Source organism: Rhinichthys klamathensis, unplaced genomic scaffold, assembly GCF_029890125.1.
Source record: "Rhinichthys klamathensis goyatoka isolate OS25496 unplaced genomic scaffold, OSU_Roscu_1.1 h1tg000145l_1, whole genome shotgun sequence".
Classification (NCBI taxonomy): Eukaryota; Metazoa; Chordata; class Actinopteri; order Cypriniformes; family Leuciscidae; genus Rhinichthys; species Rhinichthys klamathensis.
The window spans coordinates 284,327-301,525 of record NW_026606680.1 but is presented as its reverse complement, the minus strand read 5'-3'; the positions used below and the strand labels follow the sequence as shown (position 1 = coordinate 301,525).

Sequence of the window (17,199 nt, the reverse complement as noted above, 5' to 3'; positions counted from 1 at the left end):
TTCAAAGTTCAGGAACTTTCGCGGGTGGGGCTTGTGCGCTGAACATGCTGATTGGTTGTGTTCACGCCGCATTATGATTGGATAACTCCGCGCAGCATTTTATTTTAACCGGAATTTTTAGAATCTATTGCAGTTCGTGGCTTCATGCAGTAATGAAGTTCCATGCAGTAAGAGTTGTCTGTCTGCAAATATGGAATTTAATAAAAATAAAAAAGGCAGCCGGACCGACGACGAGATTCAGGCTTTATTAAGCGTATTTGCGGAAGAGAAATTTTCTGTGCGTTCGTCCCAGCCTTCTCACGGTCAATGTCCGCAATAGCTGATAACATACGCTGTCTAATTTTAGATCTAACGTTAGCATTACGAGCTTTCTGAACACGCTTTAGTATCAGTGCTCGTCTCTTTTCTGCCGTTTTGTTAATTACCTGGTTAGTAAACCAATACATCTCAAACAACTGCAGCACAGTGTGAATCTCTTCCATATTTATTATAAATGTGGCGCTCAAAACTGATTACTGTCTTTTACAGTCTACTGTCCGTCACAAGCAAGCAATGAGCAGTCGCGCGCAGTTTACCCGGTACTTTAGACCGCGATGTAAACGCAGAAAGCTACCGGTCTGGGGCAAAAAAAGTTCCTGGGAAAAAAGTTCCTGGGACAAATTGTTCCGGGCAATTGCGGTGGAAACGCGGCTTAAGTTAGTTCACTGGGCTCTGAAACTCTCCGCAAAGAAACTAGCTAGAAAAAGTAAATTGGAAATAAATAGTGGGAGTGTGACCGTGTGATAGTGTAAATTCTAGGGTTTTATGTTAATAAACCGGATTATTGGTTGCCCACGGTCAAAAGCGCGGCCTACTGTTTCACTTTGGACCATTTGTAGTTTTTAGCGGCATTTTTTGGTTTTCAAATATCTTATTATTCATTTTTTTTAACATTTTTTTTCTTTATTTTAAATGATTGCTCGTAGTAATACTTGAGTAGTGTTGTCCGAATCTGTCGGAATAGTAAATCGGTTAGGTCGTCAACTTGTTGAACCGATGAGTGAAGTGAACAGAGTTAATGATGATTTTACACCTGATTGCAAAATAAATTTCTTCATTTCTAATTTGATTATCATTCGCAATGTTTTTCTTGTCGTCATTAAACACATTAATAGGGATGTTTATATACCATTATCGATTCTTTTTGTTATTTAAAAATAAAATGAAATAGAAACCAATTAAAGTTCAGAATATATAACAATGTTAATTATGCTATGTAAAATACACATCTATTGCAAAAGAAACATCCGTGTTTAAACTCAACTAATATAAAACATATATTTGTAAATGATCAGTGTGCAGGCATTTTTTGTGTTTTATGTACGATACAATAAGAACAAAATACAAACAAATGCTCAAATAAATATAATAATAAAACAAATATAATTTAAATGAACAGTTCTTTAATTACAGAAAAGTCTGTAACATTACTGTTCAGATGAGTAATATGAACTACAAAAACAATCTAAAGGAATCAACTGTAAATTAACACTACATAGTTTTCACTTTATAAATTGATAGATTAATGATTATTGATGTTATTCATTCAAGAGTAGTGTTGTCACGATACTAGAATTTCTAACTTCGATACGATACCTTGAAAAATATCGATATTCGATACCACGGAGAAAAAACTGCCACAATATTAAGGGGGTATTTTTTTTAATTTAAAGCTAAATATAACAAGTCTAGAACATGACAATGAGGTATATTTTACATGAACAAAAATGTCCTGAGTTCTATTTGTTTACATTTTTTAATTGGACCAGAGCTAACATGATGTATTTTTATTACCAACTGTTATCAAAGATTAAAATATACTGTAACAAAAAAGCACTTAACAGTATCAAATTGGAGGATAGAGAGTCAGTAATGTATAATAATAAGATTAAACATTCAATTTTCAGTTAAAGGCATGTCATTATTGAATTCAGAGATGCCATTGTCTAGCTGTTTAGTTTAATTAATATCTGTAATCAAATTGATGATAATCGCTAATGAAGGAAAATTGCAGAATTAAATAATAATTTTTGAATAAAGTTAAATAGGCACCAGTTAATTTACATTTGACCACAGTTACAATATTTACTTGTCTAAGATTCCTCAATCAGATTATGTTAACTTTAAGAATTAAAACGAGACAACACAGACTCTTATCAACAACAATAGGCCTACTAGGCCATCTTGGTTAATGTTTCAGAAAAGTTCAAATGAGAAGAGTTACAGTGTTTCCTTGAGGATTTTTTTTAGCAGTGGGGGCAGGTCTGTCCAAACAACAAACACCCCTGATGCTGAGCATACACTCACCGGCCACTTTATTAGGTACCCCATGCTAGTAACGGGTTGGACCCCCTTTTGCCTTCAGAACTGCCTCAATTCTTCGTGGCATAGATTCAACAAGGTGCTGGAAGCATTCCTCAGGGAGTTTGGTCCATATTGACATGATGGCATCACACAGTTGCCGCAGATTTGTCGGCTGCACATCCATGATGCGAATCTCCCGTTCCACCACATCCCAAAGATGCTCTATTGGGTTGAGATCTGGTGACTGTGGAGGCCATTTTAGTACAGTGAACTCATTGTCATGTTCAAGAAACCAATTTGAAATGATTAGAGCTTTGTGACATGGTGGAAGTAGCCATCAGAGGATGGGTACATGGTGGCCATAAAGGGATGGACATGGTCAGAAACAATGCTCAGGTAGGCCGTGGCATTTAAACGATGCCCAATTGGCACTAAGGGGCCTAAAGTGTGCCAGGAAAACATCCCCCACACCATTACACCACCACCACCAGCCTGCACAGTGGTAACAAGGCATGATGGTTCCATGTTCTCATTCTGTTTACGCCAAATTCTGACTCTAACATCTGAATGTCTCAACAGAAATCGAGACTCATCAGACCAGGCAACATTTTTCCAGTCTTCAACTGTTCAATTTTGGTGAGCTCTTGCAAATTGTAGCCTCTTTTTCCTATTTGTAGTGGAGATGAGTGGTACCCGGTGGAGTCTTCTGCTGTTGTAGCCCATCCGCCTCAAGGTTGTGCGTGTTGTGGCTTCACAAATGCTTTGCTGCATACCTCGGTTGTAACGAGTGGTTATTTCAGTCACTGTTGCCCTTCTATCAGCTCGAACCAGTCTGGCCATTCTCCTCTGACCTCTGGCATCAACAAGGCATTTCCGCCCACAGAACTGCCGCTCACTGGATGTTTTTTCTTTTTCGGACCATTCTCTGTAAACCCTAGAGATGGTTGTGCGTGAAAATCCCAGTAGATTAGCAGTTTCTGAAATACTCAGACCAGCCCTTCTGGCACCAACAATCATGCCACGTTCAAAGTCACTCAAATCAACTTTCTTCCCCATACTGATGCTCGGTTTGAACTGCAGGAGATTGTCTTGACCATGTCTACATGCCTAAATGCACTGAGTTGCCGCCATGTGATTGGCTGCTTAGAAATTAAGTGTTAACGAGCAGTTGGACAGGTGTACCTAATAAAGTGGCCGGTGAGTGTATATCTATAACGCTAAATAGTAGCCTACCCCTGGAGCCTGTTACTTAAGTCTGTTTTCACCTATACAATAATATAAAAAAATGAGTGATGTGAGGGATTATTGATAGTCAAACAATCTGTTGGGATACTATTGGCCCGCTCGCGTGTCCGCGGCTATTCTCCGGACATGCCCGCTCGCGGTGTGCAGCTCGTGTCCGCGCTATTCTCCGGACATGCCCGCTCGCGGTGTGTAGCTCGTGTCCGCGCTATTCTCCGGACATGCCCGCTCGCGGTGTGCTGCTCGTCTCTGCGCTATTCTCCGACATGCCCGCTCGCGGTGTGTAGCTCGTGTCCGCGCTATTCTCCGACATGCCCGCTCGCGGTGTGTAGCTCGTGTCCGCGCTATTCTCCGACATGCCCGCTCGCGGTGTGTAGCTCGTGTCCGCGCTATTCTCCGAAATGCCCGCTCGCGGTGTGTAGCTCGTGTCCGCGCTATTCTCCGACATGCCCGCTCGCGGTGTGTAGCTCGTGTCCGCGCTATTCTCCGACTCCGACATGCCCGCTCGCGGTGTGTTTTTTACGCGTGTCCGCGCTATTCTCCGACATGACCGCTCGCGGTGTTCTTTATCAATCAACCAAAGCCGGTCGCGGGGGCGCCGCCCTCGCTGTCTTTCCATTCACTTCACTTTTGCTATTTAACCAGAGCGAATGGGAGACGAGTGCGTCACGTGTGGTGTTTGTCAACGCGCCTTTTGAGAGAAGTGAAAGGGCTAGTATCGATACTTCGGGAAATTAGTATTGGTACCGTTCAGATATTTCAGTATCGATTTTTATCGCAATATCGATATTTTTGACAACACTATTCAAGAGTAGTGCTGGGCGGTATGACCAAAAAATTAAATCACGGTATTTTTCGGTATTGTTTTTCATGCATGACTGGGTGTTAACCACATTTTCTACTGATTGAGAGAAAAAATATCGCAGTAGATTGACTTAGCATGCCCTATAAGGCTATACTGTCATGAGTGAATATTGTAGAAAAATTCCACACTAGTATTAATACAGGTTTCAACAAAATGATGCTGTTTACAAAGAGGTGCCAGCAGGAGGCGCTTCAGGAGCGGCAGAAATCGCGGTTTTCCCCTGTAGCGGCTGAACACAAAGCAGCAGCAGCGCTCATAAACGCTGCTTTATCAGGAAAGATTAAATAAAAATAACAGAGAAACATTTCTAAAGACAGACAGTTCCCTTCAAAGATACATTCATGTAAAAAACTGCGTTTTGACTTTGAAACGTGCAGTGCTCATGTTTATTCAACGATGTCGAAGCCTTTTGGAAAATCGATTCAGCGAATAGATGTCGAAGCCTTTTGGAAAATCTATTTGGGGCGGCAGTGTGGATGATATTGTGAACCAATGTATGGGAAACACTCTAATATAATTTGAAAGCTAAGCTATCAATTATAGTTTAACCAATCCGTCAGTGCAACAGTCGCGCTGTGTTCCGAACGTTGTTAAAGCGACATACACTGGTATTGCGGTATATAAAAAAAATTAGGGATGCACGATGATATCGGGACAACATCGGTATCGGCCGATAAAAGCTTAAAATGACCATCATCGGCATCGGCCGATATGAATATTTCTGCCGATGAGTCTTGCCGATAGGGTGGCGTGTTTCCTATGCGCACGTGACGACCGTGAACGAAGCATGAGCGCCAGCAACTTAAACTTCCAACTAGGGGTGTGCGTCTCACGGTTTTTGATCGTGGACGATTAAAATGTCTCCACGATCTGCTTTTGAAGAAAAATCATAGTATCGTGCATTCTATCAGTTCAATTCTGGCGCCTTCATCTCAACATACTGTACAACGCGACGTACATTCACATCACATCACATGTAAACGCAGAGGTAGAGTTACACTCACGGGACACTGCAATTCACAAAAGTTCATTGTTTGCATGTAGGGCTGCAACAAACGATTATTTTGATAATCGATTAATCTAACGATTATTAGAACGATTAATCGACTAATCGTCGATTATTTCGCAGACTAATCAGTAAGTTTGGAACGATTATTCAGCTTTTCCAAGTAGTTAAAACATTGAGTTATACATATTCTAACTATAATATAAAAAAAGAAAATCATTTCAGCTTTTGAAATAGTTGTTTTAATGAACTTTGAGCCAACTAAACAGGTCATTCTCTTTAAGTTTTCAGATTTTGGTCCAACTCAAATCACACACAAATGCTCTCTAAGCATTGTTTAATAGGCCCACTGCTTTTCTTAGAACTGAAACAGAAAAAGGGACATTTACTTCAGGACACAAAGAATGGTAAAATATGAATCTGCAAACAATTATTATAATTATAAAATTACAATCTTTTTTTACATGACAATTGAGCTGACAGAGACGTTCTCATTCACCTTTTAATTTATAGTATGATAAAGTAACTGCCATGATATTCTTCCTATGTCATAGGAAGGATATAACATCTCGTTTTGTAAGTCTTCATGATTATTGAACAAAATACAGGCAAGTGATAAGACTATAATAATACCTAATATACTAATAGTGTTACAATAATAAAAACAGCCCTGACTCCTAAGCTCGATCAAGCTTTATTCTATACAAAATAAGTCATCACATTACTGTAATTATATTACTATTGATAATATTATTACTATTATTAGTAGTATTGCATTCTCTAATAAAGAGAGATTTACCGCTGGTTAGTAGGCTAAGCTCCAGCTGGAGAACACTCACTTCTCACCGGCTCCTCTTTTGCCGGGATGTTTCCTCTTGCACTCCAACATGCATGTTGTGCTCCCGTGAAAATTGCACACGACAGCATTCTTGATTTGAAGTTTTGTGAAACTTTCCCAAACCTAAACCTTGCTAGTTCGGATTCGTTTGCACTGTCATAATTCGCGCTGTTTTCTCTTCTACCGCAATAGCATTTGTAAGGGCTGCACTACACTCTAGCGCTACAGCGCCGTAGCGGTCAAATCGCGGGATTGCAGGCCCTTACATTAGGTCACGTGAGATCAAACGACTACTCGACAACAAAGATATTTGTCGACAAATTTTTATTGTCGACGTTGTCGACAACGTCGACTAATCGTTGCAGCCCTATTTGCATGTGCGTCAAAGTCTTGCTAGGTAAACATGTCATTCACGTGCTGATGCGCTGTTCTAACATCCGCTTTTCTGAGCGCGTACACCCGACGCTCACAGGAACTAAAAGCCTGTCACAGCGCCTGCATACTGGACTAATCTTTCGAGTCTTATTGCGCTGATACTGTCAAATACACACAAGGTTTACATAAATTTGGTTATGTCTAAAGTGAAAGCAAACAGAGAAAATCTGCTTGTCAAATGCGTGTATATTAGACGCGTCGCGTTACTCGCGTGCAGTTCTTAAAGAGACAGTAATAATATTCTGCCGCTTGTCTTTAAAGAGATACTGCACCCAGAAATAAAAATTCTGTCTATCTAATGTTGTTTCAAACCTGGATTCATTTCTTTCTTGTGCTTAAATATACTATGGAAGTCACTGGAGTACAGCAACTGTTTGGTTAGCCACATTCTTCCAAATAACTTTTATAATTTCAACAGAAGAAAGAAACTTGAGAGAGTAAATGACGAAGTGATTGTGAGTAACTGTTGCTGTGATGACGGATCTATTTTATAACCAGCTGTAGGGATGTCACGGTACCAAAATTCCAGTAGTCGGTACCGATACCATTAAAATTTTACGGTTCTCGGTACCAATTTCGGTACCACCGCAAAATCTGTTTGAACTATTTTTCCAATTTATTTAACTATTTGAAAAGAAATATTAAATTCAATTCAATTACTTTATTATTTATGACGGTAAATTTATGAAAGCATTGAAGGCTACATGCTGTTTAAACGAAAATATTGATGATATTGAGAAATGAAAAAGTGAAAAATAAGCAACCTATGCACTAGGGGTGTAACGGTACATGTATTCGTATTGAACCGTTTCGGTTCGAGGCTTCCGGTTCGGTGCGCATACAAACCGAACGATTCCTTGGACCATTTTTCCTGCCGACAAAATTCGCGCTGGCGCGATCACCGGAACGTTGCGCAACATCAAATGGCAAGCGTCATGAAAGCGGAACGAAACTGCGCTATTGTGCTTCACGGATCGTTTATCAGTTCGGAGCAGCAACATTTGTGCAGCGGGAGCCGATCTCGATCAAGCGACACTGTTACAACACAGCGCTAAGAGATCCAGTAAAGAAAACATTTGAGTTCGCCACTGAAGTAATAACATCGCTGCGAGATCTAGTGAGAAGCATTCAAATTTCTCCGTTATTAACCGTAGATCTCTATTAGATCAAACAGCGCTGACGTGGACACCAGGAGAAATATTGTGCCGTGAATTAACTAGTAATACTTTACGTCCACAGACCAGCAACATTCACCATGGATTTAATATAGTAACACTAACTGTAACCAGTTTGGCTGGAATAGTGAAATGCTTTCAAGTAGCCCTACTTCACACATCTTTTTCCAGCACTTCAAAACTCAAATATTATATAAATAAATAGCCTATATGAAGAGTTTAGATGCAAAAGCCTCTGTAAGTGCCATTTGAAATTTTCTTCTAGAATGATCATTTTTATGAAGCTTGTACATTTAAGTTCAGTAATTTCACTCAAATAACAATTAATAGGCAATCTTCATTGCCATTTAAGTGAAATTACTGAACTTAAATATACAAGCTTGATAAAAATGATCATTCTAGAAGAAAATTTCAAATGGCTTTTGCATCTAAAATCTTCATATATTTAAATGTTATTTTTAATGTGATGACCAAAACATTATTTGTTCATCCTTCAAAGATGACCCCCATTTATAAACCTGAAAGTTTCAAGATGTAGGAAAACTCACTTATTTAAAAAATATTTTTTATTTTAACAAATAGGAAATTTCTCTGGCATTTCTTACTTTTTGCTGTATCGAAAACGTACCGAACCGTGACTTTAAAACCGAGGTACGTACCGAACCGTGATTTTTGTGTACCGTTACACCCCTACTATGCACACATTATTATTATTAGTAGTAGTATTTTTAATTAATGGAGACGTAGTTAAATATATTGTACAGTAGCCTAATATAATTATTTGTCAATTTCTTTAAGTTAAACCGAACTTTTATTTTGACGGGTTGCCGTGAAGACCTTTGAGTTTCTGTGCGAGTATGATATGACGATAGTTTTTCTCAAATGAAACGGTAAAATGCTCATGAAGTAGGGTTGTGACGGTGAGGATTTTTTTCACACCGGTTAATCGACGTGTTACAACACCGGTAATACCGGTATCACCAGCGGGGGCTTTTAAATCGCTAATTTAAAGGCACATGTAAAATGCGCGCGTTTGCACGGGCATGCATAATGGTGGTCGTGCGGAGCAACACTGTTTTGTTATTGTGCGCTGAATTGCCGCTCATTTGAAAACGATTTTTTTTTACATCGCTTATAAAAAGCTGGTGCAGCAGTGTGCACTTCACTTTCACTTATATAGCCTAGGGGTGGGCGATATCTCGATATTTAAAATATATCGAGATATTTTTTAAACACGATATGGATTTTGACATATCGTATATATCGATATATTGTTTATATTTAATCCTGATTTCGCCACTTTGCTTGTTTGCCTTCTCTGTGCTGTGCTCGCCCCCGCCTCCTTGCTTTTGTTCCCCCTCACCTCGCGTGTTGTCTCATTCAACAATTGTCTCATCCGCAACCAGCCCGGAGGCTACAGAACTCCGAGTGTGTCTGTGCGCGAGCGACAGAGCACGAGAGAAACCGAGTGTGAGCATTAATTGCATTAGTAAATTGGTAGCCTACATACTACAATATATAATTACTATATAAGAGGCATGGAAGTTCGATTAATGGACTCCAGTAATCAGAAGGCTACTACAAACGTCTTGTTTTAAACTATTGCAGGGCTCGAATTTCGGCGCGGGTATTGCGCATAATTCTAATCATTCCCGCAGGTCTCCCATTTATAATGCGGGAAATTCCCGCAATCGTAATCCACACAGATTATAAAATCAAATCATTCTTTTAACAACTATCTGCCAGACGCAATTTCACAAACAGCGTGAGTGTTCAGCGGTGCCGCTTCTTTCTCGTCTCTCATAATGTGTTGTGCAAGGCAGGCATCAAGAGCTGCGGCGATAATACACACTCGCGTTTAGGAGTCGGGACATGATGGATATTCACTCGCACAATCGGGCCAGCAGTGCATCGTGACTGAAGTTTACCATTTGCACGTCTTTTTAAGTCTGTCTTACCAGTTTAAACATTCAAGCGATTTTAAACTAATCAGTGCTCGCGCGCTCTCTGAGAGATTATTTTCTATGCGCACATTCATAGAAAATCCGCCTTAAGAACAGCTGGCCAGTAACAAAAGTTATTTTTCGCGGATTATATTGCTTTAACACGCTAAATTGTCAATTTCGGTCGTCGTGAGTATACTCTAAACATAGTCGGTTTTGTCTTTAATAAGCATAAAACGCATGCCAGTATAATGAACACAGGATCCGTGCACTACCTCTTAAAGTGACGGCAGCCATATGTGTGTCATTCATTTTGTTGTCAATACAACAAAAGATAGCTTTAAGTTAAAGGAATCAGGATTAATAACCTATGTATTTAATTTATTCAGGACTAAAATACTACTCAGTGTTATTTTCCATTTGATTACTTTATTCAGTTTCTGTATATGAATCACGTGATTAATAATGATGACGAAATTCAGGCCCTGTGTTTAATTTTTCTCATTTGGTTACATTCTGTTATGGAAAATTAATTTTCTATTGATTGTAGGCCTATATTTTGAGTTGTATTCACATCCATTTTCCTGTAAAGATATCGAGATATATATCGAATATCGAGATATAGCAAAATATATCGAGATATATTTTTTGCTCCATATCGCCCAGCCCTAATATAGCCTACATTAGCGTCGGTGGATTTGAACTTGTCTTTAACTGAGGCAATCTCTCACGACACATTAGAGCCACAAACCGGTAGGCCTATTGTTCAATTTTCTTTGACTGACCAAATTTGAAAGTTGAGACTTTGTTTCATATTAGATATTACCTGCTCGGTCCTGTCTGTCAGCACGTTGTCAGTGTCCTTATAGGCTACGTGAGTTGCACGTATAAAATTAAGTTAACGAACAACCTCGATCCATCAGGAAACGCCATAGGTCGCTGAATTTCACTGCGCTTCATGAAGAGTTTTCCTTTTGCGTGAAGAAGCCGTTCGCTGGAGATGTGTTAAAGATAGCGGAGTGCATTCATGATTATTAGGCTGCCGGTGTAATAATCCTCCTGGCTCCTGGTCTGAGTGAGTCATTTACTCTCTTATCTTTGTTCTTTGATTAACTTTAATGACACTTTAAGACCAGCTGCTGACAGAGACGCGATCGACACGCGTCCCATTTTCTCACAAATCTCTACGTTAATTTAAGACTTTATTTAAATCATTTAAGACTGCTCTTATGAGGACACTCGACAAAACTGACATTTTGGCATAATTTGTGTGTGTTATGGTTTGTTCAAGCCCGAGAGAGAACTCGATACTGACGCGCGTCTTTTCTGTGGGTCGGGCGCGCGTGTGTGTGTAGGCAGGACAGCGCGGTCTCTTTAGTCTTGTCGCGCTTAATATCATTCACATTAATAAGAGTGTGATCATACAACGGTAGTCAGCGGGTGACACAAAAAAACGGATACTGCGTAATTGCGTTAAATATATAAATATATGCCTATATATATATATATTTTTTTTTATCGGTGTCGCGGTGGACAAGTGATGAAACCGGTGTTGCGCCTGAACACCGGTAACACCGACTACCGTAGCAAGCCTATCATGAAGTGACTCTCAGAGTGGCTCTGGAGATGAATAGAATCATGAATCATGTCATCATATCGTGACGCAGCAGAGACTGAAAACAACGCGAGCGTCACTCGTGCTTCAGTGTGTGTGTGTGTGAGGTAAACTGCCACGTTTTTCTAGCTGGTAATTAAACTCAACTAAACGCTTCTTATTTGAGATTAATTAGATATAGACAACATAAAAGTAATCTTACAACTTACATCTGCACCAAAAAGAGGCGAATGCGCACATGAACTTGACCGTGCTAGTCTGATGTTGTGGACAGCGCGTTGAAAAACGAAAGCACAGAGAATTTACAACATCCTATTACTATCGTGTTCTCATTATTATGTTATGCATAGATTGGCGCTGCACATCTTGCACTTAACTGTATTTCATGATCAAAGTGATTCCAGGCATCACAGTTCGTGCTTTCAAATCCAGTTTCACTTTATTTCGCCGGTCTGGAAGGCGTGCTGTCTAACGCTAACAAATCAGACCGCAGGAACCGCCCCAAATGCCACAATAACCAATCAGAGAAAGAGAGAATTTTTTTTTTTGGGCGATCATTGTTTTCATGATCAATCGTCACTGTCACGTACGAGTACTCGAGTACCCGTGCCCATCCCTAATAGCAATCGCTGTTAAACGATCTAAATTTATTTTTTATAAATATACCTTCTGTGGAAGGCGTAGGACCATAACATGTAAATCCAATCATTATATTTGGTCCGAATGAAATAAGAGGTCCTACCTGCATGTCAACGTTTGTTTTACATACCCTCGCGCACCCTGTTCGCGCAGACATTACGTCATCAGACGACGGTCACGGAGCACCGCAAACAAGCATCAGCCACCATTTACAGTTCCTCCAAAATAACAAGCTTATGCGTTCATGCCATAACTATCATAATTAAGAGATGAAAACCTGTGGCGTTCTAACCGGAGCTTTTCACGTCCTCAGACTCGGAATTATGCTTTTCAATGTCAGTGTCAGTCAGGTACTGGCTCTCCAAGTTGTTTGTTCATTATTATTGTAATGTTATGTTCTTTTGAGACATGAGGTAGTTTAACGCCGTCTCTTGTGACGCTTTGCAGAGTAGGTGTGTGTGTGCCTTCATGTGTTTTTGCAGGAGGTGTGGCTTTGGATGGTGATTTGCAGGGAGGTTGGGATCTTATGCTTTTAATGCTAGCAGGCTAACGTTAGCATTTCCCAGATCACCTACTGCACTTTTAACTTTTGGTTTGCCAGAAAACTAAAACCAGGGCATTAAATCTAAATCCCTGCTTACGTGTTACTATTGCTTGTCTTCCCATCAAGTAAGGACCGGGACAGAGATCGGGACGATCGGTCGAAGGATCGCGATCGTGACCGCGACAGAGACCGAGACCGTGATCGGGACCGAGAGAGGGACAGCAAGGGATCAAGCGTGCCCCTCTGCGTACCTGCCGTTGGGATACTTCCTCTGAAGCAGACAGCCATGAATCAGCAGATCAACCCCTTTACCAACCTGCCTCACACACCGCGTTACTACGAGATCCTCAAGAAAAGGCTGCAGTTGCCCGTTTGGGAGTACAAAGAACGATTTAATGACATCCTCAACCGTCATCAGAGCTTTGTGCTCGTTGGAGAGACAGGCTCTGGAAAGACCACACAGGTCAGACAGCTCAACGTTTTACTTATAAATACAGAAATTTGACTAGCTTGTGAAAAGCCGTAAGGCATAAGTATTTCCACATTTTATATTCTATGATATATTCTTTTATATTCAATTGCATAAGCTAGCATCTCACCCAGTGTCCAAAATTAACACTTGCCAAGCACCACATATGAGTAATAATCTGTGTATTTTTACTAGGGATGCACCGAATATTCGGCCACCGAAAGACTTTTATCACCGAAACAATACGGCCGAAATGTTGTGATGACGCAAACAGAAACCGCGACCTGCACATGCTTGTCTGAAGCAACATGTCTGCGGTGTGGACGTATTTCAGTATATTTGAATCCGCGAGGAGACGGAAGCCTTGTTTATACTTTCGCCTGCCTCCGCAGCGCGAGTCTCCACAGACAGCGTGCGCACCTCTCCAAAAGGTCAAGGCGCTGGTCTTGACACGCTCGCCGTTATACTATTCTTTGAAACGACAGGGGACGACTCAAGTAACTGTCCTCTAACCATCAGGAATCGGTGAGAAGAAGAAAGATAAACACGTGACAATGTTTATTTTTTAGTATACCACCACCAATACAAAAATAATCATGTAAAACCCAGTAAACCCTGAGATTATTACTTGTGACATTACAAAAAAAATATGTATATGGGAACATGTATGTATACAACTAAATTAACGCTCTCTTAAATATTTTTTAATTTCACTAAACATATTTCATTAAAGGGGTCATATAATGCCATTTTTGTACAAGCTAATATGATTCTTTAGGGTCTAAATTAAAAGTTTGTAATATACTTTAATTAAAAATTCTCATTAGTATTGTAAGAAAACACTTATTTTACCTGGTCAAAAACAGCTCTGTTTTCAGCACGCCGTTTCAGTGTATATGACTTTAAATGATAATGAGCTTTGCTCACCCCGCCTCTCTGTTCTGCGCATACACCGTTTGTAACACAATAACACAATAACCATAATGCGTTGTTCATTATAAACGTGGGATTATGAATTATATTGAGAACGTTGTACATAGAAAACATGCCGTAATGTACCCTGAGTGTAAACCTTAGACGCATTCATTGTGAAGCGTGCAGCTAGCAATTTGCAAAGATTAATATAAATATTAATATAAAGATTAATAAAACGTTACACTTTAGTTCTTCTGGAGGTTCAGCAGGAACACGAATAGGTTCCGATCCTTTATTCAGGTGCAGCTTCTTAGCAAAACCAGCTTTTACTGACCCTCCTTTATAAAGCAGTCCACTGAGAAATGATTCGCGCAAACACGAAAGCATTGACGTTGCTCGTGGGGAATATTCCCTTCGAAAACAGAACTCAGCCACTGCGTCTTCAGTGGTTCGGATTTAGGAACATTAAAATGACTGCTGTGTTATTGCACCCAAGAACAGAACACCACAATCGCTTAGACGCCATTCTGCTCATAGACAGTGCTCCAGCATATCAACAATGACCGCGCCTGTCCGCGCAGACTATGATTGACAGGACGAGCGAGGGCGGGTCTGTGTTGAATCGCTGCTGCCAATCAACAATCGCGGGAGGGGCGTCCGACCGTGTAACGTCACACGGTCGAACGGCTTGATTTGAGGCAGGGGAAAACATATAAGGAGATTAAAACAAAAACACTGGATGGATTTTTATCATTATATGATGGTTCTGTACAGGCACTGCCAACACACATTTCAGTACAATCAACTTGTAAAAGTGCGACCCCTTTAAGTTTCGTGTACATTTGTATTAAACATGGACCTTTGTTCATTAAAGCCGGATTCACATATAGCGCCTAAAAACGCGTAGAAAACGCTGGGCGCGCCGCATTCTCCTTTTTCCAAAGCGCTAGGGTGGTTGCGCTCCGGTTGGTTCTTGTCACGTGACCTACTGTGCGCTTATGGTGCGCTTGCGGCATTCTGAAAAGTTGAGATGTTTTTATCTCGATGCGGAGCGGACGCGCTTGGAAAAAAACCTGCGCGTCGCACCGTGACCGCGTCGCTTCCATTATGAGCGCGCATACCGCGCGCCTACATTTGAAATAACGAACTTGAGTGCGCAAAAGACGCGATGTGTGAGCAGGCCCTAAAAAGGCTTTTTATGCTATTGTATGCTAATGTTTTAAATTGTAAGCAACTAATTTAGACGTGCAAACTGGGTGCTGGTGTGATGAGAAGTTCGTGCTCGGCTTTGTTTTTATGAGAGAACATTTAATTTTAAAACCCTTCTGGAGGCCAGTAGATTATTAATGTACACATGAGTGGGGTCAAGTTAAACATTTTAGTTTGAATTTTATTTTATATTGTGCATTGTGCTAAATAAATATTTTGCATAATTTGTAATTGATTTATTCTTCGAAAATTTTATATTAATTTATGCAATTGCAATGCCTTGATTTTAGTAAAGTTTGTACACAGTCGTAGCCATAAATGCAATGGTACCGTATTTTCCGCACTAAATGGCGCACCGGATTATAAGGCGCACCTTCAATGAATGACCTATTTTAGAACATTTTTCATATATAGGGCGCACCGGATTATAAGGCGCATAAGATACTGCAGTCAAACGTTTGACTGGGTTTGCGTTATGCATCCACTAGATGTCAACAAATGTCAACAAAAAAGTCAGATAAAGTCAAACTTTATTATGCGTTCTGACAACTCCGTTCACTCCCATGGTAACGTTGTTCAAACGTTAAAGGAAAACTCCGGTCAATTTTAACATTGAGCTCATTTTTTGTAAATTTGGAGTGCTGTCAGTACAGATAACAACGGCAAAAACCGGTGTTGCCTACACCGTGTTATCCTCTTTTTAAAATTTGCACCCTGTTGACTTAAACGGGAAAAGTTTTAAACCTGCTTTTAGCCTCTTAACAACCTTAATGTGTCATTACAAGTGCACAGCCATGTGAGTGAACACGGTGAATCTGACTCCAGTAAATGTGAAAGATATGAATAAAAATGATGTTTATTCAGCCAGCTCACATACCCGTATTTTCTTCCTGTTTTCGGTCGAAGTCCACAGTAGGCGATTGTCGAGTGCGCGCGCGCGATCATTGGTAACTAAGCAACAGTGGAGACTCAGACTGTCAGCTGTCAGCCGATAACGGTGCTGTGTGGTGTTCTGAGAATATCAGCTCAAATGGATAGTTCGGATAGTTCATCCGAATCAGATGTTGAACACACGGAGGAGGTTTGATCGCGCACGCGCGCGAACTCGACAATCGACTACTGTGGACTTCGGCCGAAAACAGGAAGTAAATACGGGTATGTGAGCTGGCTGAATAAAGAGATTATTCCTGCCTTCGTGAAAGCTCGGATCACAGGAGACTGATATATCAGCCCAGGCATCCACGATCCATTGGCAGATAGTGGCGTAAGTCGCCCGGCGCTGTCTCCCCGTCTTGGTGAACGTGTGTTCACCATCCATTAGGGGTGGAACGGTACATGTATTCGTATTGAACCGAAACGGTACGGGCGTCACGGTTCGGTGCACGAATTTGCACGGAGAATACACGGTACAAATAAAAAAAACCCCTCTTAAATAGCGATAAATTTCGCTCTATTCGCTTTTGGTGTGACTGTGAACGCAGCAATGAACAGGCTGCGATCAAGATTGCAATGCTGGAGTGTGTGTGCGTGTGTGTGTGTGTGTGCGTGCGAGAGAGAGAGAGAGAGAGAGGCGCGATTAACAGTGTGTGTGTGTGTGTGTGTGCGCGCGCGCGCGCGTGCGAGAGAGAGATGCGCGGGCGCGAATCGTGCGATCGAACTGTGTGTGTGTGTGTGCGCGCGCGCGTGCGAGAGAGAGAGAGAGGCGCGGGCGCGAATCGCGCGATCGAACTGTGTGTGTGTGAGAGAGGCACGGGCGATCAAACAGTGGAAACATAAAAACATACTCCGTCATTTTTTTCATACAGGACATCATTAAAACTGTAAATTGTTTACTTATATTTGTGTACACTCGCAATAAAACACAACATTGTGCTTTTGTCACACTCTAAACTCTTATCAAACTGTAACCTACAACTGTTGACAAAAGTTTTTAGTGGTAGTATTATTTTATACGGAAATCA

General features: G+C 40.8%; 1 protein-coding gene across 1 annotated transcript in view; it reads left to right on the top strand.

Annotated features, from left to right (window-relative positions):
- Nucleotides 1–17,199, top strand: part of dhx15 (DEAH (Asp-Glu-Ala-His) box helicase 15) — a 62,744-nt gene that overhangs the window by 818 nt on the left and 44,727 nt on the right. Inside the window, exon 2 of the mRNA XM_056257826.1 lies at nucleotides 12,772–13,108. Within this exon, the coding sequence (XP_056113801.1) occupies nucleotides 12,772–13,108 (337 nt within the window). The remainder of the gene's footprint in view (nucleotides 1–12,771; nucleotides 13,109–17,199) is intronic.